The sequence below is a fragment of the Panthera tigris genome, chromosome B3 (genome assembly GCF_018350195.1).
Source record: "Panthera tigris isolate Pti1 chromosome B3, P.tigris_Pti1_mat1.1, whole genome shotgun sequence".
Lineage (NCBI taxonomy): Eukaryota > Metazoa > Chordata > Mammalia > Carnivora > Felidae > Panthera > Panthera tigris.
The window spans coordinates 22,437,817-22,461,791 of NC_056665.1; the positions used below are offsets into that span (position 1 = coordinate 22,437,817).

General features: G+C 44.0%; 1 protein-coding gene across 1 annotated transcript in view; it reads left to right on the plus strand.

Moving 5' to 3' along the window:
- The window catches only part of CHRNA7 (cholinergic receptor nicotinic alpha 7 subunit), a 111,794-nt gene that overhangs the window by 47,188 nt on the left and 40,631 nt on the right, over positions 1-23,975 (plus strand). Inside the window, exons 3-4 of the mRNA XM_042987671.1 lie at positions 1,608-1,652; positions 14,278-14,387. Of these exons, the coding sequence (XP_042843605.1) occupies positions 1,608-1,652; positions 14,278-14,387 (155 nt within the window). The remainder of the gene's footprint in view (positions 1-1,607; positions 1,653-14,277; positions 14,388-23,975) is intronic.

Consider the following 23,975-nt stretch of genomic DNA (forward strand, 5'->3'; position numbering starts at 1 on the left):
AAATAATATTGGAGATTGAACCGGAACTAGAGTACTCATGCAGTTCAAATATATGGCTCCGTCGGGAACCATTCGCTTAGTACAGAGTACAGAGAAATGTTAGCTCCATAACTTTTTCCACCCAGAAGACTCTGCCATGTTTTATTTTGGAAAATAGAATGTATTTTTCCTGTAACCAAACTGACATCTACTTCTGGATTCAGCTGTGTCCTGAGACCCTACTAGGACATTCTTCCCTGTCCCTCCTCAAGTAGCCCTGTTCTTTCTTCAGGATTCAGATACCTCCCTACCTCCTAGTTTCACCTTTCAAAGGTGCTCAGAGTGTGAGTTGCTGGGCCAGGGCCATTGATGCATCAAGTAATCTTTGCCAACTCCTTACATGTTCAATACATTTTTTATTTTAATGAGAAGCAGCATTTGTTTCTCGTTTGCATCCCTCCCTATGACCACGCCCCAGCAGATGCCATGTTCTCTCTGCCATTGGGATTGTTTTTGTGTATGCCATAACAGGACCAGATAATTCCTGCTGGAGGAGCTCACAGTCTCAGCTTCTAGGCACTCTGCTTGAGGGCATTAATAAATACTTTCTCTTAGAGAGAATGGCAGTTGTCAATTTGTAGAGTCCTTTGGGTGGGAATTGAGTGCTAAGTAGTGAATACCACTATCTCAGTATAAGTATTGCATGGAACTTGGTCGTTGGTGTGTGCACACTGGTTTTTGCTAGGCCATGTTGGGCTCAACCAGCTGTGGTAAAACACTGCTTGCATCCCAGTTGGAAAGGCTGTTGTTGACTAGAATTTTCTTTAGGTGTCCTGTGCTGGAACAAAGTCATGGTTAGTACACTATCCCAAGCTCTGATTAAAGCACAGACTTGGCACTCTTCTGGATGCCACCCGTAGGTGGTTCAGAAATGTGGAAAAAGGGGCTTTGGGTCAGAAAGATCCAAGTTTGAATAGCTCCTTCACAAAGTCACCTCACCTTTCTGAAACTTGGTTTGCTCATTAGGACAGAATTTACCTTGCAAGTGTGTGTCAAGGGCCAGGAATACTTCCTGGTAGATAAAAGATGAGAGAAAAGGTAGGCAGATCCACAGGGACCAGGGAGAAATGTGGCCCACACACTACCATTGGCATATGGTACAACAGCTGTCATAGGTCATGCTCCCTTTCCTGGGGGAGGGAAGCGTGAGATATTTATATTTGTTTAAAACTCTATACTTTCTGGTAATAAACTTGACTTTAAAAAATTGGAATTTGTACCCAACTTTATTTTTTAAACATATAAATTATTTTAAAGAGTACAAAGGAAAGTAAGCTAAATCATTAGGAAGTGTCATCTCTGGGTGGTGGGGCTGTGGGTTTTAATTTTCTTCTTTATACTTTGCATTTTGTAAGTGCTCTATAATAAATGTCTGTTACTTCAGAATAAAGAGAACAAGCTTAACTCTGGGGAAATACTGCTTGAGTGTGTTTGGAAGTGCTTGGTTCCTCCTAGTTTCCACGCATTCCCACAGCCCCAGTAGTATGATTCCTGCATGAATAATGGCATCAGTCCCTCTTTTGTAAACCATATAAGCAATATTTATGGTTCTTTCTTTTTCTTTGAAGGATGAGAAGAACCAAGTTCTAACTACCAACATTTGGCTGCAAATGGTAAGTTGAGACAAGGGCAGTCCTCTCCCGTGGGTCTTCCTGCTGTGGTTTCTCAGATGCTCCTGCTTGAAATGACCCTGAGAAGAGTCAGGATTGTCCTCCCTAACTCCACACATGCCAACTTATGTGAAGTAGAACATCCACTTTTGGGTATTTCTCACTGCGTCCTACAGGGCTCAGTGAATGCGTGTATTTCCTACAGGGTGATTTGGGGAAATTTTAAAAGCACTCATGCAAAACAAGTAATAAGATGAAGATCTACATTGTTGGTAACCTGTTTGTAACCTGCACCTTAACTGGTCCCCAGGGTTTAGGGGCAGCCGCCTCACTCTCTATGCCTTCTAGATGCGCATAATGGGAATCCTAGAGAGTTGCCTAAGCCAGAGGCTGTCACAGTCCTGCTTAGTGCTCTGCAAGAGCACTAAGAATGCAAGAATTCTGAAATGCTGTATTCCATTCATGGATTTTTAGCTTGACATGTAAAATCCTCACCTAAATTTAATGAATTGCAAATGATGTCTTTTCCAGCAAATTGTAAATATTGGCATTTAAAAGTAAAACTGTTAGTCTCTATTTTAAGTGGAAACTAAATACCATAATGATTTGATGCCCGTCTCATTCATTTAGGAAGGCCTTCCTATATAAAGAAGGCCTTCTAGCTGCAGATGTCTTGCACAGTCCCTTCCTTTTATTATTGCACTTGTATTGCTATGCCACTTTTCACACAGAACTTATCCTAATGTTCTGTAATTTCATGTTTGCAGGTTATCAATCACTCTGTCTTGGTTCTCTGAAATGTAGATATTTACATAAAGTCATTCTTTTAGACAATAAGTGTTAAATTTTTTTCTTTTGGATTGATTTAGGATTACAATGATTATTGGTTCTTAATTCATCACGGTGGCATTCATGTCTCTACCAAAGATGGGGCTTTGTTTTAAATTAATTCATATGTTTGTAGACGATGATTTTTTTATTATGAAATGAGACACTAATGCAGATTTCACCATCAATTCTATGACTTTTTTTAATTTTTTTTTTTTTTATTTTTGAGACAGAGAGAGACAGAGCATGAATGGGGGAGGGGCAGAGAGAGAGGGAGACACAGAATCGGAAGCAGGCTCCAGGTTCTGAGCCATCAGCCCAGAGCCCGATGCGGGGCTCGAACTCACGGACCGTGAGATCATGACCTGAGCTGAAGTCGGATGCTTAACCGACTGAGCCACCCAGGCGCCCCTCTATGACTTTTTAAAATAGATGTAGTAGTGTATCGTTCATTATGAAAGACATTTTGTTAAAACATTAGTCAATTCCTTGAACTTCTTCCAGATTACATGACAAAAATAATATAGTTTCATTGGAATGTATTAGCTGACAGCTTGCTTAGTTTCTCATTCAATTTTGTTGAAAACAAGGAATTAAAACGTGCCTGATCTTTGAAAGTTTTTGTCACCTGATTTTTAACACAATTTACACAGACACTGGTATTTTGAATCTGCCTTTTGTTGTTTGCTTCTTGGGTCAATGTCCCAAGATAGGAGTTGAGGTGAGGGAAATTCCCTTTCTTTGTAAGGCAGAAATCAGAGTAGTAAATGTGGGGAAAGGAATATTGCCAGGTGGTTGTTGGGCAGGTGAGTTTTGGTGGGAATGCAAGTGGAAGTTCGGGAATAGAAAACAGATTCACTTAAAGCCATCTGCTGTATGTCCCCGGAGCAGGCTTTGCTATACAAGAGATGCCTCACAGAACCTGCCTGTAATGAATAAAGTAGAACCTTTGCAGAATTTCCCTGCAGGATTTAAAGCAACATTCCTTTTTTTTTTTTTAAGTTTTCCTTTGAAATGTATATACTACTTTCCCTTTTTTAAAAGACTTGATCTTTTTAGAGTCGTTTTAGGTTCATAACAAAATTGAAAGAAAGGTGTGGAGAATTCCCATTTACCCCCTGCTCCCACATCCCCTTTCTGTCTCTTTTTTTTAATATGAAATTTATTGTCAAATTGGTTTCCATACAACACCCAGTGCTCATCCCAACAGGTGCCCTCCTCAATACCCATCACCCACCCTCCCCTCCCTCCAACCCCCCCCCCCCCACCCTCCATCAACCCTTAGTTTGTTCTCAGTTTTTAAGAGTCTCTTATGTTTTGGCTCCCTCCCTGTCTAACCTTTCTTTCTTTTTTTTTTTTCCTTCCCCTCCCCCATGGTCCTTTGGTAAGTTTCTCAGGATCCACAAAGAGTGAAAACATAACGTATCTGTCTTTCTCTGTATGACTTATTTCACTTAGCATAACATTCTCCAGTAAAACAACATTCTTTAGTAAGCACATCCTATCTTCATCCTGTGCACATCTGCTCTAGCTTCCCTCCTTTTGTCTGGGCACGTGGGCTTGGGTCTGTTCTCCCCTTGGAGATGGCGCCTCCCTCCTGGGAAGAGGTTCCCTCTTCTGGGGCCTGCTGAGAGTCTTACTGTCACAGTTGTCCCTGTTGCTTCTAAAGTCATGTCCTAATAGCGTCTAGAGGTTGGCCTCATTAGCATACAAACTGCAGTTTGTTTGTCTCCATTAACTTTCCCCAGTGACTCTCCTTTCCTTCTTACCTTTACAGCAATGTTCCTTCAAGCAGCATCCTCCCCAGACATCCCCACTCTCTTCCCATGAATTCTCAGTTAAACTCACCCTTAGCTGACTTGGGGTGAGCAAACCACTAACCCCCAGGTTGTGAATGCTATACTCTAAATAATGTTTTTCCCCCGTTTTTCTTTCTTTTCTTTTTTCTTTTCTCTTCGTCTTCTTCTTCTTCTTCTTTTTTTTTTTTTTTTTTGAGAGAATGAGAGAGTTCATGCCTGAGTGGGAGATGGACAGAGGAAGAGGAAGAGGTAGAGAGAATCTTAAGCAGGCTCCATGCCCAGCACAGAGCCCAAACTCTTAACTCTGAGATCATTGACCTAAGCCAAAATCAAGAGTCAGACACTTAACTGATTGACCCACCCAGGTGCCCCTTCCCTAATTTTTTGATGAAAATTTTCAAACATACCTAACATTTGAATTTATGGGGAGTCTATAGCCTCACCTCTTAGATTCTGTAATTAGCATTTTTTTTTTAATTCTTACTTTATCCCATTTGGCTATTTATCCATCTTTCTATCAGCCTAGCTTATTTTTTTAGTTCATTTCAAAGAGGAATAGCAGACAGTGGTGCATTTTCACCTGCATGTTTCAGGCAGCTCTTTGACCAGGGTTTCTTTCAAGGTAAAAATTTTGTATACAATGTGATGTATAGATCCTAAGTGTATCAGTCAATGAATAGCCAGGAATGGTTTCAATTCCTCAGTCCCACCCCCATCAGGAAGCAGAACTTCGCCATCACCCCAGGTGATACCTAATGTCCCTTACCTGTCAATACCTGTCCTATCTTTCCACTCTCCACCAAGGATAGAACACCTTTATTCTGGTTTTTCCAGGGATCGATTTTTTCCCTCTTACCTTGGGTCTCTCAGGAACATTTGGTAGAGTGGATTGGTCCCTCTTACTGGAAATTCTTCTACATTTAGTGTTTGGCTACCTGTCCTTAGGTTTTCCTCCTAATTCTCTAGTGACTCCTGAGTTCCCCCTGCTAGTCTCTTCATCTCTGTGCAGTCATTCCTTGTCCCAGGAGTTGGAGCACCCAGTATCCTGGCTTAAAGCACAAACCCAACTGCCTTCCTGGTGCCCCTACATGGGCACCCAGTAGGCTCTTAAATCCAGTGTGTCCTTTCTTTCCCTTTCTCACTTGTTCCCTCTATAGTGAAGGGAAGGAAAAATTCTTCTCTACCCTTTGGGGTCTTCCACTTGGACTAAGATTGAATTTACATGAGACTGATTAACAGGAGAAAAAAAAAAAAAAACAGAGTTTTATTATGTGCACACGGAGGCCAAATAATGACTTTGACAACTTTGACACCTAAAGAAATGACAAAGGCAGATAGTTTTTAAACTTTTCAGACAAAGACACGATAAATCTGTGAGGAGTTAACAGGACAAAAAGCCTTAACTTTGGGAGCTTTAATTAGTAAGGAATTCTAAGAGGAACTTGGGCTGGGGTGGTAAATTAGTAAAAAGTCACAGGGATTGTTTATATAGTCTTCTTGGCTCTAAATTCCCTATCTCTGGTGATAAGGATGTCTCTACATCCTAATTGAGAGAGGACACCTCTCACATGGTAGATTTATTTCCTGTTTTCAGGGGGACAGTGGAGGGTCTGAGTGTCCCTCTTGAACAAGCTGTATCGTAATTAACTTTTATTTAAAATAATCAGTATGACAAAGTGGCACGTTTTGGGCAGCCTGCCCTTGGCCCCTACAATTGCTGTCTCCATTTGGATAAATGGTAACTCCATGTATTCATTTGCTCAGATCAGAAGCCTCAGAGTCACCCTTAGCTCTAGTCTCTCACACCTACCTCTGATCTCAACCTTCAAAATAGAGCCAAGCTCTAACTACTGCACATCAACCCCATTGCTTCCACCTTGGTCTAAACCAGCATCATTTCTCACCTATGTTACTATGGAGATTCATAGCTGGGCCTTGTGTTTCAGCCCTTACCTCCACTAGCGATGTCTGTTCTCAATATAGCAGTCAGCGTGATCCAAGTAAGAGAAGAAGAAGGCTTAGCCACAAGCCTCATTGACCCAGATCCTTCCAGGGGCTCCTGTCTCACCCAGTAGCAAGCTGAGGTCCTTGAGGTGGTCTGTGACTTTGCATGCCAGGCCTTCACTTCTTCTACATGCTCCCCAGCCCTCTTCTTCTTGCTGTGCTCCTTGCCCTGCTTGTTGCCCTACACACATCATCTCCCTCAGGGCCTTTGCATTTGCTCCCCCTGCCTGGAAGCCTCTTTCCCCAAGAACCACTTGCTTTTCTTTCTCACTGCTTAGTAGTATCTACCTGAAGATCACCTTTTCAGTGAGGTCTTCTCTGAGTTCCTCTCAAACCCTACTATCTCAAACCCTCATTGCCTACCCCCAGCCCATACCATTCTCTTCACCTCAGTATCTTAGTCTTTCTGGCTGCTATAACAAAATACCATAAACAGGGTGACTTATCAACAACAGATATTTATTTCTCACAGTTTTGAAGGCTGGAAGTCCAAGGTGCCACCATGGTTGCGTTCTATTCAGAGCTCTTTTTTGAGTTGCATTTTTGTTGTGTCCTCACTAGGTGAAATGGGAGTGCTAATCTCTTAGGGAGGGATCTGTCCCATTGTATAAGGGTGCTAATCTCATTTGGGAGGGCTCTCTCCTCATGATCTGATTACCTACTAAAGGCCCCACCTCTGATATCCCTCACACTGAGATTAGAGTTCAACATAGGAATTTGGGGGAACACAACATGTATTCCCTAAGTCTACTTCATTTTGTTTTTAAAGCCCTTGTCCCATACTTTGTATTGTTTATTTGTTCTCTGGCTCTGAGTTCTCATCCCCCACCTGGAATGTGTCCTCTGGGAGGGCAGGACTCCTGTTGTAATCACTACTCTACCCCCAGCAGGCATGAGTAAGTTTTGTAGAATGAATGAATGAAACAAAAAACTCAAGGTGAACCTAGGAAGGGCTAAGATATTATGATACAAAATAAAGCCAACTCCACCTCACATTTAAACACTGTAGTGTAAGCTCTGGGAATTCTGGGAGATAGTACAAATGTTTCCTTTTTTATATAAAACCAGGCATTTCCCATGTTTTCTATGGTACAGAGCTGCTGTTGACATTTTTCTTATAAAGAGAGAAACACCTAATATGCTCACTACATATTAGGTCAGAGACAGGTCTGTCTTCCTGATGCCTATATCCTTATCCCTCAATAAGCAAATGATCGTTAATAACATATATGATTTGGCATTTTTTTTTCAAAGAGTGTTGTTTTCTAGGAAAAAAGTAACTAGATTATTACTTATTGCATTGAGTTCAGGTGCTCCATAAATAAGCATGCTTGCTTTGGAAGATGTCACTGGAGACCTCTAAATTTCTTTCAAGCACAGCTTATTTCTAATTCATTATTGCACTTGCAAAAACGTCCACAGCTTCATTTGTTTTAAAAATCACCTTTTTATCTCACTTACCTATTCACCTTATCTTTTTGAATGCCTGCTACGGGGAAGACATTGAAGTAGGTCACATGAGGGGGAACCCAGAAATGGATGAGACCCAATTTCTTCTCTTAAGCCATTTACAATCAGGCTGTGCAATTTACAGCCTAACAAAAAGGTTAAAATATCGTGAACAAGTGACTCCCTTGAAGTATGGCAGGAGGCCAGCTGGTGGTGTGGACAGTGGAGTTCAGAGGTGGAAAAAATCTCTGCTTTACAGAAATGGAAGGGAGAGAAGGAAAGGCATAGACCCTTTTAAATGTGAAGATCAGGAAGCATTGGTGTGTGTAGGTGTTGCATCATTAATTAATACTTGTTTCCACATGCCCACCACCTGGAAACATGCTTGGTGCCTTTTTAGCATGTGTTCTTACAAAGCAGGGGTGACATATTTATCTGGAAGGTGGCATCTGTAGCTCATGTAGCAGCTTTAACACTGGCTTCTGAATGAATTTTAAGGAATCATGGGTATCTTGGGTTTAGAACAGACCTTAACAGGTACCTAATCGAAGGTCTTTCCCCCTGGAAAGCCTTGGAATTCCTCTGAGGCCACAGCATGGAAATAAGGAACTTGAATGTCACCATGGCAGGCCTTGGAAGTTGCACCGGGGCCATTTATAAAGCCACCATCACCTAGATTCCTGCTTGTTATGTTCTCCAGCTGGTGACCAGCCTAGCCTGACCTAGCCTGAATAAAGGGTATGAATAAGAAGTGAAGCTCCATATTGAAGACCAACAGGGCAGAAGACCCAAGGGAGGCAGAAATATGGACAGGAGAGGACAGAAAATCAAGGAAATTGCCTTCAGCCACTTTTCTTCCCCAGAGCTTCATGTTGCTGAATTGCTGTTCTGAAAATCTGAATCTGAATAATCTTTTTCCCAGGGTATTTAAACTCTGAGGTCAATATTCTGCAAATTAGAGATTTTCTATACAGTCAGAAGAGAAGGGCAGAAAAGTAAAATAAATTAAATTCTCTTTTGACTTACAGTTTGTTATTTTGTTTTCCTTTCTTTCACTTCCCCTTGATTTTGTAGGACTTTCTGGTTATTTAAATAACCCGAAGGAAGAGAAAGTTGCTGTTCTATATACCTCTTCTTATTCCTAGCAGGAAGCAATTGGGGTAGTTTCTCTGTAGATTAGTTTTATCATTTTAGGAGGCCTGTCAGATATGATCTGATTTAATCTATAAGAAGAAGTGGCAGCAGCATTTCAGTTTCTGAAGAGACAGTTGAGCCATCCAAAGACTTGCCTGTGCTTTTCAAAAGAATCTGGCTTCTCTTAATATGGAATTTTAACCATTCTTCTGACTACATTTTCCATCCTTCTTATGTTTATTCCCTATTTTTTATTTCCCGATTATGGATTCTAATTATGGAATGAATAGCATTCAGACTATAGAATGCTAGGTTGTAAACCATGTTTATTTCTAAAATACTTAATTGCTGCATTTTCTACCACTTCATCTCTGAGAATGCCACACCTTATGTTCACACACAGGCTAGCCAGTGGCTTGCTTAGGGCCCTCATGATGACCCATAGTTAATGGTGATTTCAATCATTCTGTCACAATGAGAGAAAAAGTGTTGGGGGCAGGAGGAAGAAGGAGGCCCACTTTCTTCATCTGAGATCAAAATGGTTGACTGGAAGAATTTCCAAAACATGTTTATATGGAGTTTTCCAACACCAAGTACATGCTGTCTTTCACACCAGCAACTGATTCTCTGATTCTCTGGATACCAACTGGGTAGATCCTCCCTATTTGGAGTTAGCATCAGATCCTACAAGTTACGGACTCAATCCCACAAGACTACCCCATCCGATGCCAGGTGCAAAGGGGGTGTCCAGGCTGCCCACACTTCTATCCAGCTGAGTTTGAATGTTGAACAGCTCATGGAATTCAAGAAAACACTTATATTTACCAATTTATTATAAAGAATCCTGATCAGGAACAGCTGAATGGAAGAGATGCATAGGGCAAGGTGTGAGGGAGGCCCAGAACTTTCATGCCTTCTGTGGGCTAGTTACTGTCCTGGCACTTGGATGTATTCACCAATCTGGAAGCTTTCCGAATCTTGTGGTTCAAGAGTTTTTATAACCCAGTCCCCATTCTCTCTCCTCTCCCTGGAGACTGAGGTTGGGTGGGGCTGAAGGTTCCCATCCTGTAATCAAAGCTTGATCTTTCTGATGACCGGCTGCTTGCTGGCAACCTGAGGTGATCTCGGGCCCCCACCCTAAGTCACCTCACCTCAATAGAATAACCTCTGGTGGGCTCAGAAGGTGCTCTATATGAATAATAAGAGACACTCCTATCCTCAGGAAGTTCCCAAGGTTTTAGAAACCATGTGCCAAGAACCTGGGACATAGACCAAATATGTTTCTTATTATACCATAATGTACTTTTTTTTTAAACAAAGAAAATGTTCCCTTTCTTCTCTCTCATTATCCTGCTATAAATATTTCCATGCATGTACATGCACACAAACTTAAAGTTTCCTATGGCCTCAAGGTAGATGTTAATGGGGGCCAGTTCTGAGACCCATGGAAGGATTAGGGTTCTTATGGTACATCTCAGATCAAGGGCCCCTTCCTCCTTTGTATGTCCCCTTAAGAACCCCACATAGTCATATCTTGAAGATTAAATGAGAAGGGATCCCACAGAAATAGGGAGAGAAGGAAAATCACCGACTCTTCCAGATGGTCTGGGAGTATTGGCGTTTCTAGACTGACACTATCAGCTGCCCAACCTGCCACACACTGTCTGTAGGAAGATTTTGTGCAGGGCCTCTTGCCCTCCAGGGATCTGAGTGGGGAGTGAGTGCTTTAAGAGGATAGAAAAGCTCCTTCTGGAACATTATTATTCACAAGCCCCTTTACACATCCATTCTTCAGAAATGCTCATGGAAACCTGTGGCGTCCTGGGCTCTCCTGCTCCCAGGGCACACAGCCCCAACATTCCTGCTCTGGCTCCCAGTGCCCAGTTGATGAGGCTTCTGCACCTTTAGCTGTAGCTTGGTTGTTACAGCTCTCCTGTCCTATAGTATCTTATGAAATGGAGGAATCCCTCTTTTTTTTTTTTAAGCCATCATTTGTCATGGGCCTACCAGGGCCACATGACCTACCTGCTGCTGCACACATTTCATCCTTCCAGTGCCGTCCTGCCCTGTGAGGCAGACACCTGTGAGGAAGCTGCAGCTCCCAGAGGGGGTATTTACCTTGTTAAAAAACAAAATGCAACCAAGTAAACTTGAAGATCTAATTGGCTTAATTAAAGGATTTGTGAGTTGGGCAGCACCCTATCTAGCAAGTAGAGAGAGCTCACACAAGTTGTACAAAATGGAAAGTTTTTATAGGAAGGAGGGTGGGGCAAGAAAGTTATAAGCAAGGGAAAAGAAAGGATTGTTTCAGGAAAGGTAACCTTATCTTTGGGGGAGGGGCAGGGAGTTTTATCAAGCAGATTATATCTCATCTTCCATTGAGGGATGGAGAGGGCCCTGTGGCGACAGATGACTTCACAGAGGCTGATCAGAAAATTCCTGATTGGCCCTTTAAGACTTAGGTTTCTGTGAGAGGTTGAAAATACAGTTAAGTATTAAGCCTCAGTTTGGTGACTTGGCCTAAGTAATTTGGGGCCTATGTTTTTGTTGTTGTTGTTTGTTTGTTTTTAATGTTTATTTATTTTTGAGAGAGATGGGCAAGGGAGAGCATGAGCTGGGGAGGGACAGAGAGAGAGGGAGACAGAGGATCCGAAGCAATCTCTACACTGACAACAGAAGGCCTGATGTGAGGCTTGAACTCCTGAACCCTGAGATCATGACCTTAGCAGAAGTCCGACACTTGACCGACTGAGCCACCCAGGTGCCCTGGGTTGTTTGTTTTTAACAATCTTCTTGAGGGGTGCCTGGGTGGCTCAGTCGGTTAAGTGTCTGACTTCGGCTCAGGTCATGATCTCGCGGTTCGTGAGTTCAAGCCCCGCATCAGGCTCTGTGCTGATGGCTCAGAGCCTGGAGCCTGTTTCAGATTCTGTGTCTCCCTCTCTCTCTGACCCTCCCCCGTTCATGCTCTGTCTCTCTCTGTCTCAAAAATAAATAAACGTTAAAAAAAATTGAACAATCTGCTTGAGCTCACACAGCTGGTCTCTGCCACAGCCTTGGTGTAAACCCAGATGTGACTGAGTTCCACAGCTCTCTGCAGCCCCCCTTTTCTTTCCTGAGGGTGGGGGAGACCCAGATTGGCTTTTGAGTGAGCAGATGGGGGGCTCCTTCAGAGAGGATGAACAGCCCCTAACTGCCAGTGCAGAGAGATTGGGTTGGAAGAAACATCAATGGTAGAGCCTACTGATCACTCTTCTTGAAGTCAAATAATGCAGTTCTGAGTCCTGACCCAGTGTCTGACTGAAAGGATGTTGCTTCTCTGTGCCCCGGTCTCCTCTTATAAATAGGAATAGTAATCATGCTGGCATCCCTGGATCATGGCAAGCAAAGTGTACGTGTGACTCTGAACAAACCAAATGGTCAGGATACATACTCATGGGACACATGCAGCTAAGATGATGGGTTGGGTTGAGGAGATGTGAAATTGCTGGGGAAGTATTGTGCAGCTCACACGTGCCATCTGAAGAGGTTGCAGTTTGACCAACCAAGGGTTTCTACTTCCCTGCTTTTCCTCCCTGCTCTGCCCATCATTTCAGCAGGTGGGGGAGATGGGCATTTGCCTGCCATGCCCACCTTCGCTCTGGGAGCCCTATGACCATGATTAGCATGGTGGCAATAGTGACAGTGACAGGCATCCCAGGGTGAGATATGAGATCCTGGTAAGGAAGGCACAGGTGTTGAGTGTGGAAGGGCTTATCCCCCTGACAAGGGAGAGAAAAGAAGGGAGAACTGGGCAAATGGTACAGAGACAGAGCAGGCTGGAGCAAACACAGTTTGGTTCATGCCTAGGCATTCCTGCAAACCAGCTTCAACAAGACTGGCCCTTCTGGGCACTGTCCTTCTCCTCCCCTTGCGTATCCTTCCTGCTCTTCTCCCCTCCTCCCTTCCCCTCTACTAACTACCCACATCAATTAGAAACATCAGTAGGGTGGCTCTATCCTAAATGTTCCAAGTGATTTTTCACCACATTATACATTGACGGATCTTCATTCTCAGAGGCCCATGGCTATAAAGTCACATTACTCACCTGGCTATTCCCTCTCATCTGACTTCATATGGTCCCAGAACTGGAACAGCCTTTTTGGATGCTTGCCTGTCCTCTCCAGAGGATGGTGGGATCTCTGGGACGTGCTCTGTGATCCACGACCCCTTGGCTACAGTTCCCAAATCTCAATAGCTTTGAAAATTAAAGGGTTTTTGTCCCCCTTGATGTTGTTTTTGTAACTTTGCATCAAACTCACTGAGTCTAAAATCAAACCGAAATAGATGTGCAGTGGAGGCATTTATTTTTCTTACTTAGTATCAGTATGCACGTTTTGCTGCAGAAATAATGATATGTTTGATTATGGGGAGTTGCCTAGATCCCAGCTGGAAGTGTTGCATCACATACCTTTCTAAATCTGAGGTCTGAGCTCCAGATCATGGGTGGCCCCAGGGAGACTGGGTACAGGATGGGGCCTTTACTGGGGGTCTGCCCTGATTATGGCACATTTGTAGGAGGTGCTGAGTCCAAACCCTGCAACCCTGGCTTGGTGGAGCTGTTTGTATAGCAGCTGTAGGTGGGATCTTACCCGAGCAGTCTTTACAGAGCTAGTGGACCCTAGGTAGGGCTGAGCTATGTGGTCCTTGGACAAGGGACCCCAGGCATGGGCCTTCCTCTGGCAAAGGTCACTCAAGAATCAATTTTGGACCTGACGTCAAGCAGATGCACCTGTGTTGGTGTGTTTATGACTATTTCCTGAGTCCCCATCTTCACCCTTGTCCTGATTCAGTGTTTTACCACCAAGGCCATGTGTTTGCATTTTGGGGTTGTGGCATCAGAAGCACTGTTCCTGCATGAAAATAAGAACTCCAGTCCAAAAACACATCCTCCTTAGAAGCTTCTGAGAGGTTCCCCAGCAGCTGCAAAAAGTTGTTTCATGGAAATAAATATTCTTAATTTTTCTAGCTTAGTTCATATTCCAATTGAAATAAGTGAATTTATTTTTCCAAAGTGTCCTTTCAGTGGAGAACTTTGAAAGCAAAACAGTTACTCATTTGGCTAGGAAAAAAAACCCATCTGCTGTGGGAGGGGAAGCCTTCAGGGCATGCAGTGGACTGGAATTAACTTTAATGCTACTGTTCGAATGTGGTCATGGTGACAGCAGGATCTTAAATGTGATTTTTATGCTGTTCATGGTCATTTTGCAAGAGATTACTTAATTCTCAGTTTCCTTATATTTTATAGATAACAATTCAATTATGTAAATAGTATCTGGAACTCTTTTTGGCTTTGAATGTATCTAATAATCCCTTATAAGAAATATTAGTAGGCAAGGAAGCAAAGTGCTGCTAATGTCATTGTCTGTGTGTATTAGTCTTGGACAGATCACTATTTACAATGGAATATGTCAGAATATCCGGGCGTGAAGACTGTTCGTTTCCCAGATGGCCTGATTTGGAAGCCAGACATTCTTCTCTATAACAGGTAAGCACACTGGACAAAAGGAGAAATGATTTTAGTTTTGCATATATATAACAACCAAGCATATTTGAATATTTCATCGAAATGCCAGACCCATGATCTGTAATTTGGGACCATTGCTGCCCATGATGCTTTGTAAATGGCCAGGCCTTTGAGAAACATTCTGTCCCCCTCTCCCATGTTCTCTGCCTTGGCATGAAGACTTGCATTACCCAGCACTCTGCCTGAGCACATGTCTATAGGGCTGTGCATTATAGGTACATATATACTTTTGTGCATATTGGCACTGAGGCATTTTTTACATGTGGAATTACCTTTACACCTGAATGGCAGCAATTATGGTCACAGCATAAGTTGCTGGCCCTTGACATGCATGACTGGAGTCCACTGTTTGGACCCAGGTCCTCATCTGATGTATTCCCATTGTGCATTGGGAGAGTCCTGCTGCCTATAGCTGAGTGCATGAAGACCATCACCTCTAGCTGTGCTCAGAAGCTTGTGATGCAGGTGGAGTACTTGATAGAAGAAAGACAGATAATAGTCATATTCTAATATGGATTAGGAACAGGAATCCTGCTCCTGAGGTCAAGAAATGAGGGATTCATTGTGAACCAGGACAGTCTGATTTGTAAACCAGATGCCTAAAAGGTATTCAGGCAAGGTAAATTTCTAGAAGCACTAAATCTTTTTTTGCTAAGCTACATAATCAAAATAAGGGGATCCAGAACATCTCTTCCCAGTAAGGTTTAGAATGTGATAACAAGCTTAATATTAAAGAAAGATAACTTCCTAATTACAACTGCTGCATTTGGTCCTACCGGGAAGAGAAGGAAGTCCCATGCCTTCCTGACTTAGAAAACAGTGTGACCATTGGCTACTGTCCTTGGTTGTCACCAGCTGATGTGTTTGTCCTACACTGACTGCTTCTAGGAGGCTGGGTGATTTCATTTCTTGTGTCAACTTTCAATTCTGTCTTTCTTGCTGGCAGTTACATTTCATTTGAATAATTAGGCTTGTTTCTAGAAGAATAGTATTCCCTTCTGATTTGCTGCCACTCTTCAGTTTCTTAAATTAGTTCAGACACCTGAGCTCTGAAACATGTCTAAAGTTAGAGTAAGTGGTCCCCAACGGAGTAGGTGAAGCACATGGAACCCCATGGCTCATCTTTGGATCATTAGTTTCCCAGCCACTGACATCAAAAGACCACAGAAATACATTTTATTTTGGAGGCTGGAAATACAAGATTAAGGTGTCTGCAGGTTTTGTTTCTTCTGAGTCTCCTCTCTTACAACTTGTAGATGTCCATCTTCTCTCTGTGTCTTCACATGGTCTTCCCTCTGCACATGTCTGTGTTCTCTGATCTACTCTTGTGCCGACTACCATCACATTGGATTAGGGACCACTATAACAACCTCATTTTAACTTAGCTACCTCTTTAAAACCTCCAAATACAGTCACATACTGTGGAACTTCAACATACGAACTAGGACTTCAGCATGTGAATTTGGCGGGAGTGGGGGGGTGGGGAACACAATTCAGCCCATAACAGGGGCATTGCAGTTGACTTCTTAAGGACAAAGAGTCAGTATTGGAGAAGTCTGGGTATAAATTGTAGCTGTAATATTTAGTATGTTATAAACATTAAGTCTCAGATTCCTCCTTTGAAAAATGGGGGAGATGCCAGCTTCAGAGTTTGGAAGGGATAACTCTGCGGATGCACCTAGCATGCTTAGTGTGGTACTTGGCAAAGATTGAATGCTCAGTGATGGTGGTTGTGCATTTATAGACATGGTGATGAGGATTTCTGCTCAGAGTAATTCAAAAAGAAATGTCAATAATGTTTTTACATTGTGCCTAATTTAGTTCTTTTTCATTTGAAATCAAGAATAGATATTACAATGTGGTAGAAACTTCATGAGGTTATAGAGGTGCTTCTTATCACTTATATGTAGCACCTCAAAACCTAATAAATAAAATGTTTGATGCTTTTAATGTTCTGGCTAAGGAAGAGTTACCATGTATTCTATGCAAACTGAATTTCAAGGAGCAAAGATGCAGTCTCCACCTGCTGTCACCAGGGAGCGGGATCTCAGAAATAATGGTACCCACCCCCCCCCCACACACACACATCTGACCCAGCTGATGGTCCCAGAGCCCCTTTCCTCTCATGTTTCCCCTTGAGCTCTAAATAACTATTTTTCTCTTTCCTCTTTTCCTCATCTCCCCATTGACCACATCCACCAGCTTCTATCATGGAATCTGTACAGGCTGCCTCCTCTTCTGCTTTAGTTTTTCTGAAAAATGGGATATAGAACTTCCTTTCTGAAATAACTGTTAAATAGATGGCTTGCATGTCCACACAGACATGATGTAGGATAAGCAGGTTACAGAATACATGTAAGCCAGTCATAGACACAGTGTCAGTTATTTTTTGCTGTTTGAGAGACTATCCTGAACTTAGTGTCTTAAAAAAAATGTATGCATATGACTTCTCACCACACTGTGGGCTGACTGACCCATGTGGTGGCCTGTCTGTTTAAGTCAGTTGTTGGCAAAAAGCAGGGGGCTGAGGCTCTGATGGGCTGGAATGTGGAGAGCCACACCCCCCAGCCATTGGTGGGAGCACAGCTGGGACAGTTACCTGTGCCACCTTAGCTTCCTCCATGAGCCTTTTCCACAGGATGCAGGCAACCCCCAGTGTGTGGCAAGAAGTGTTCAGAGAGGAAGGAAGTGGCAGCCACCAGGCTCCTTATGAACTGAGCATATGAATCCTAGAACAGCCCCTTCACTGCACTCTGTTGGACAGAGTAGGCAGGAGCTCAGCCTTGATCAGGGAAGCAGAAGTCAGCCTCACGTCTCTAGGGCACACAGGTTGGGGGGGAGGAAGGAAGATGAAGGTGTGCTCTATGGAAGGGAAGAGGTGAAACAGGAAGGCCAGATTAGAGTTGAGGGGGGAATGAAGGACCAAAACAAACATTTGTAATGAAGGAGCACTCAGTTAAGTGCATGCTGGAGGGACTGGTAGGAAGGAGACAGAGGGTAGGTAGGCAAGCAGACAGAGTTTCCAAACACAGAGTGATCTCCTTATCCCTTGCCTCTATTTGCTGGCTTCCCTCTACTGTCTGGACACAAGTCATGTGGCCTGGCTGGCAGGGATGAGTGGTCCAGCCCACCCCTGCAGCTGCCTCTTACACCTCCTGCTTCCTGGCTAGATGTTTGTCTTTCAACTCCTTGGTGTGTCTGGACTCTTTTTCACTACAGGACATTTCTGTGAGCTCCCCTCTTGGTGTGGAATGCTTACCCTTCTTTCATCCCTCAGACCTCAGCTTGACTCCCTGTTCCACTGAGTCCCTGTTGTGTCTTTTTGCCATGCCTTACAGAAAAGGCATTCCTGTCCCCTGTGGCACATGGGCTCTGCCACCCCCCTGGGGGTCTAGAGAGTGCTTAATAAATATATGTGCACAGACAGGATGGAAGGAGGAAGCAGGGATGCAGGAATTAAGAGAAAGGGGGAAGGTGATGGGTCTCTGTGACATGAGCACTGCTAAGAACAACAAGAGAAGGAAGGAAGGAAATCATATTGGCAAGCTGGAAAATATGAACCTGGGCCTGAGCCAAAAAATTGACAGAGGAAGTAGCAAAAACAGGCTTGAATTTAATAGGGTCCTGACCTTCTGATATTCTGTTATTGGAGATTTTGAGAGACGTTGAGCTTAATACTTTCTGCCAGCTTCCAGGCACTCCAAATAGTATGTTCTCTCAGTAGGCTTGTGTGATGGTTCATTAAATTGTTGTGTTTGCAGGGGGAGCTTTTCCTTAAGGAGGGGAGCATGCCATCATTCTGCATAAGCCATGATTTTGAAGGGAGCATTGATTCAGGTTAGGGGAAGCATCACAAACACGTCCATCACGTTTCTTGCTCTATTCTGGTTTGATATTGGAGTCCAAGCTTGAGCCACTAATGGTTTTGGGGATATAATACATTTTTCTGTGCTTTGAAGAGGTTGGGTCATTGCAAAGCAGCCATCTCGGCATCATTTCTGGGATGGGCTGCTTTATTTCCCTGATGGATGGTGAACAAGTTACAGTGCTGCCAGCCAGCTGGCCGGGTTGCTCTGAGGAGAGGACAGGCGCTGATAAAAGCATCCCTGCCGGATGCTGATCCCAGTACTTTCTTGGTGGCTTTATTCTGCTTTACTTTAAGCCTGCAGTTCAAGGATTTTTCTGAACACAGTCTTGCTCAAAGTGAGTAGCAGTTGTGGATAGCTTTTCATGATTTTCCCATTTGGACGGAATGAAAGGCCTCACTCTTATCAGCAGTCAGCTTGCAGAAGAAAGCCTGAACTGCAGTGACACCTTGGCCACCCCTGCCTGCCCTGTGAAACTGCAGGCAGCTACCTCAGCCTCTCTGGTCTTCTCCATTCTTAAGCTGCTCAGTCAGAAAATCCCATAATAATAGTGGAATCTTTGTTGATGAGTGTATTTGAAGATGTTTTTGTTGGCTCTGTATTGGTAGGACATGAGGTATCAACCACCCCTTTCTTATAGCCTGTGCAAAGCTGCATTTGCACATCTGCAGACTCATGTTTGCCTCTGAGATTAGAGTCCTCTGGCTGTAACCCTCTTTCTGTCACAGATTCCCATGACCCTGTGGCTGACAGCAGAGCCTGGAGAAGGGGTGATGTATGCAGGACACACCTGGGTGGAACGTGGTGATCCAGCTGATAAGGGTTAATGATTGTGTGCTGATCAGTGACTCACTGATTTGGTTCACCCAGAAGTCAGCCTACAACAAGTACTTCAGCATATGGTTTATGGATTTTATTTTTTATTTTAGAGAGAGAGAGAGCACTGTGAGTGCTGGAGGGGCAGAGAAAGAGAGAGAGAGAGAACCCCAAGCAGGTTCCACGCTGTCAGCACAGAGCCCGATGAGGGGCTTGATTTGGTTCACCCAGAAGTCAGTCTACAACAAGTACTTCAGCATATGGTTTATGGATTTTATTTTTTATTTTAGAGAGAGAAAGAGAGAGCACTGTGAGTGCTGGAGGGGCAGAGAAAGAGAGGGAGAGAAAACCCCAAGCAGGTTCCACGCTGTCAGCACAGAGCCCAATGCAGGGCTTGAACTCACAAATGATGAGATCATGACTTGAGGTGATACCAAGAGTCTGATGCTTAACTGAGCCACCCAGGTGCCCCTCAGCGCATGGTTTATTTGGGACAGGAAGTGACTCAGAGAAGGGAGGGAAGATAGTATATGCATTAAAAATGCGCTAAAAAGCAAGCTGCTGCTCTGGGCAGTGGGGACCCATTCCTGCTGGAGACCTCTGTGGTGTTTGTCTGTCAATTGCCTTCTGTCATAGATTGACAGTTGCTTCCAGGAATGGCAGCTCCCTGACACCGGCTCTGCTTGCCTGCCCCATGCATGGACCGAATGTGTGCTGGTGGCCAGAACCTCAAGCCTCAAGCTGGGCTGCTGATGGTTGGAAAAGGCAGCTGTCAGGGCCTTGGGTCTGATAAGGACAGCTGTTGACGTGGTTAGCTACAGCACACATGGGTTTCACACTCAAGTTTCAGTTGTTGTCACCTTTGCCTGATTGAAGTTCCAATCCTGACTCCTGATGGGGAGGACAGCAATGAAGTGAGTAGGAAGGAGGACATCATAAGGACTTAGGGGGTTTCTCAGCCAAAGCAGAGAGGAGACAGACAGGTAGCAAAGATAATGGAGAAAAGCCGGGACCTGCATCCTTGTGAGAGGCTGTAGCCCTATTGTGGGCTTCATGTCTTATCATGGTATCACATCAGTCCACATAAAGAATGGGATCTTAGGGAGCAAGTCTCTTATTCAATTTAATGCCTCTTGAAGAAGGTTAACCAGTTGGTGTTCAAGGGCCCAAAGTTCAATCATGTCTGGGCTGGGGTTGGGGATGGGAACAGGAGGCCATTACCAAAAGAATATGAGTTAGCAGCTCTTGGATATGGCATGAATCTTCAGTATAGCAAAGATAATTTTGCAGCTTTGGACCTCCCAGAGAATGAGGTTTTATGATGTGCTGTTATAGCATGATATACATTATCAAATATTCAGACCTAATCTGGAGGGAGGCTGTTTCTAACAAGGTGTGGTGGGAAAAGAGTGGAGCAGTTACCTGTTTTTAAGTAGTGAGTGGAAGCGGCCAACCTATGTGTGCATCTCCAAAATCATCCTCTGAACTGTCTGTCCAACCCTCCCCTTTCTCACCCCTGCCCCTTTGATGTTTGTTTTTAATTTTTTCATTCACTGAACCAATATTTAGTGAAGGCTTATGTGCTGTTATCACACTGTCCTAGGATCTGAGGACACAGAAGTGACCAAGCCAGACAAAAATCCCTGTGCTGTAGACAAATAGAAGAGGGGAACACACATGCCAGATATCTGGGGCTCCAAGAAAAAGAAAGCCTGGAGAGCATGTAGGGAGTGGTAGAGCCTAGGGTAGGACGTGAGCCCAACAGAAGAGCCAGAAGGAGGTGGAGGAACAAGTCATAGAGCATCAACGAGGTAAACGTTCTTGATGGAAAGAATAACAACGGCACAGGCCTTTCAGGGAAGGTTGTGAAAAGGCTTGAAATGTGAGAACAAAACAGACAAGAGAAAGATGACCCAGTAGCCTATGGCATGTTATGTGTGGTTTCACACACCTTCCAGGTTATCAGAAACTGTCTCAGACTATGTCATGGTCTTTGAACTACTTTCCAACTCTGTAAGTTCTAGGAAACCAATAGTAATGCAAAGGACTCCAGTCCATAGAGAAGCAAATGGATTTTGTTTGGTGGACTGATTCCTGTTAACATATCTCATCCATGTTTTGGTTGCCTTTGTATGTGTCAGCTTTTTGGATGCTTCTTGGAATTGGTTTTTGACACCTTGCTTGTTCCCTCATTAACTAATGACTTAAGTAAAAACTTTGACACATGTTCATTTTATATTTGTGCGTCATGCTTTTATCTTTGAAACAAATTGATCTTTTTTGACCACCCTGAGATGGAAACATGCCATCTGGGTCTGCTGAGGAACACAAGGGGGTGATGTGGCTGGAGTGCAAGGGTGCAGAAGGTTAGAGAAACAACAGGGTGTGGCCCAAGTATTGGAGGTCTTGGCTTTTACTATGAATGACATGGGAGAGGCTCTCATCCTTTGGTAGAATTCCATTTCTTTTTTTGCTCTGAATAATTGTCAAAATACTTATTCATATTCTTCATCTGACTTCTTCTTCTGCTATCAACTGATTCACATTCCATGGTTATTTTGTTCAGAAGTTATCTGTTCTTCTCTGCTTGTACACTTCTCCAAGATGATGGTGGTAGATGTGTTTTGTTTTTGTTATTTCCTCTAGCTTCTTGGAAACGTTGATGGAGGGTGGGCACATGAACACATGTCATCATTCAGCCACTGTCAGCCCAGATACTTGTCTGCCCCAGGCTGACTCAGGGCCCAGCCTGTCTGCACTGGACAGCATGGACTGTCCCTAGTGAACCTTTAGCACCTCTGCCTGGTTCCACTCTTTCTGCAAAGGGCTGGATGGCTCCAGAGTCCGTCTTTACATCCACATTTCTCGGGGCTGGAAACTGGTGCTCAGAGAGGTCCAGCCACTTGCCCAAGGTCACCCAGCAGGGTGTGCCTGACTCCAGAGTCTCAAGTCCCTAGGCTGGCCTGACTGTGGTCATACTTTTTAGAGCTCTTTTATTTTTCTGTAACTTAGAAAAAGCAAAATAATTCCTCTCTCACTCCCTCTGAGTTGACTCTGCTTTTAGACCTTCTCTGGGCATCTCTTTTGTCTTTCATTCTGGAAAGGTGAGTCTGTCTCTTCCCGGTTTCAGAGCATCTGACATCCAACTTTTCTTTCACCAAATCCTTTGCCAGCCAGAGTGGGATGACAAAATGCAAACCACTGTGCAAGGGTTTGAGCAGAATTTCAAACAGAGGGCCAGGTGCTGCAGCAAGCAGAGTTTTCTACGGACGGCTTTGCATCCAGATGGCCCAGGCAAACTGTCTTTCTGCCTATGGCATGGGGCCAGTCCACTGAGTGCCTGCTCCCTCCCTGCACCCTGAGGGCCTTGTGAGACTGATTGAGTCCAAGAGCGTGGCTTTTGGAGATGAGCTTATTGATCTTAGTGGCATCGGACACAGAGCCAACATGATTGTAAGGGTCTGTGTAATAAATATGTGAGACAGGAATTCAATGGAAAGTTCAGTCATCATCATGAGCTGCCTGAGAGAGGACTGGACAGGTAGCACAGTGGTGGGGGCCAAGATCAACCCTTGCCTGCACTTCTCAGACTGCTGTGGGGGTCCCTGCAAATTTCCACTGCCCACCCAGGGCTGTATTCAAAGCCACCTGCATGGAGGAGCACATAGGAGTTTGTTATTCACAGGAAGAGATGCAAGAAAGAGAAACTGGCCCTCCCCAGCAAGCCCTGGGAGGCTGACCTACAGAATGCACTGCCCCAGCAGAACATGCCCCATGGAGAGTATGAAAGCCTGGAGAAATGGGTACTTTAACTTGCAGGGCAGTGCCACAGGTGTGATGTGGTTGATGCTGTCAGTTCAGCTCAGGAGAATTTTCTGAGGACCTACTATGTGTGAGATGCTGTGATTCTAAGAGGACACATATTCAGTGTCCTGGAGGCACTTGTAATCATTAAAAAATCACTTTACCCTGGGTGGTCTCATATGATTTGATTTGATGGCTGGGAATTAAGATCCCCAGTTCATCTGTTTCTGAGACTAAATGACCTGCACGCAGAACCACAGCCTTGACTCCAGGCCTTTTCACTTTTCCCAGTGCTTAACACCTTCTTCGTGGATATTGGCGAAGGCTCAGAAGATCATTTTACAGGGGAGAAATGATGTGTGTCAGTGATCTGGCATCTTAGAAAGATCTGGAAGAGGGAGATCCTCATCCAGAAGGCAGAGGGGAGTAGTTATTTATGGGATGGTGGCCGGGACTGTCTTCCTGAGACAGTCATGGGTTTTTAGTCTGCTGTCCTGGCACAGCTGTGAATAGTGCTCCTTTAACTTCTAAGAGTGACTCAGTTTAGACAATAATATATTGTGGTATCCTCATTTTGGGACAGTGGCTATCTAGAGAGAACAGTTAGATTAAGACATGGGTGCCAAGAGAGGGCATTTTCGTGAGAAAAAAATGAAGTTAGGCCATAACACATACCTCTTTAAAAGAAGTGGTGGGGAAGAATCCTACAAGAGATCAAATGTTGCAGATATGTGCTTTGAATGCAAGGAAGGGGATGAAGAATAGGATAAGGTCAGGATGAACTATAATCAGGAATTCAGTTCAGTCTGGCCAGGCTTCTCTTCAGGGGCTGTCCCTACCTGGGCCACTGTGTGCCATGGGGACTTGGTGTTTCTAAGTAGCATGCCACATGGAAAAATCAGGTTTAACATTCTCCTCCCTCCCTGCTGGCTAGTGATCTCTGTCAGAGAGACCATGTGCTGTACGCATGCTTTATCCCCCAAAGTTAGTGTGGCAAATAGCACATGGAGAACATCAAATTACAGTGAACAGGTACACTATTGGGGACATTACCTGGGTCCCC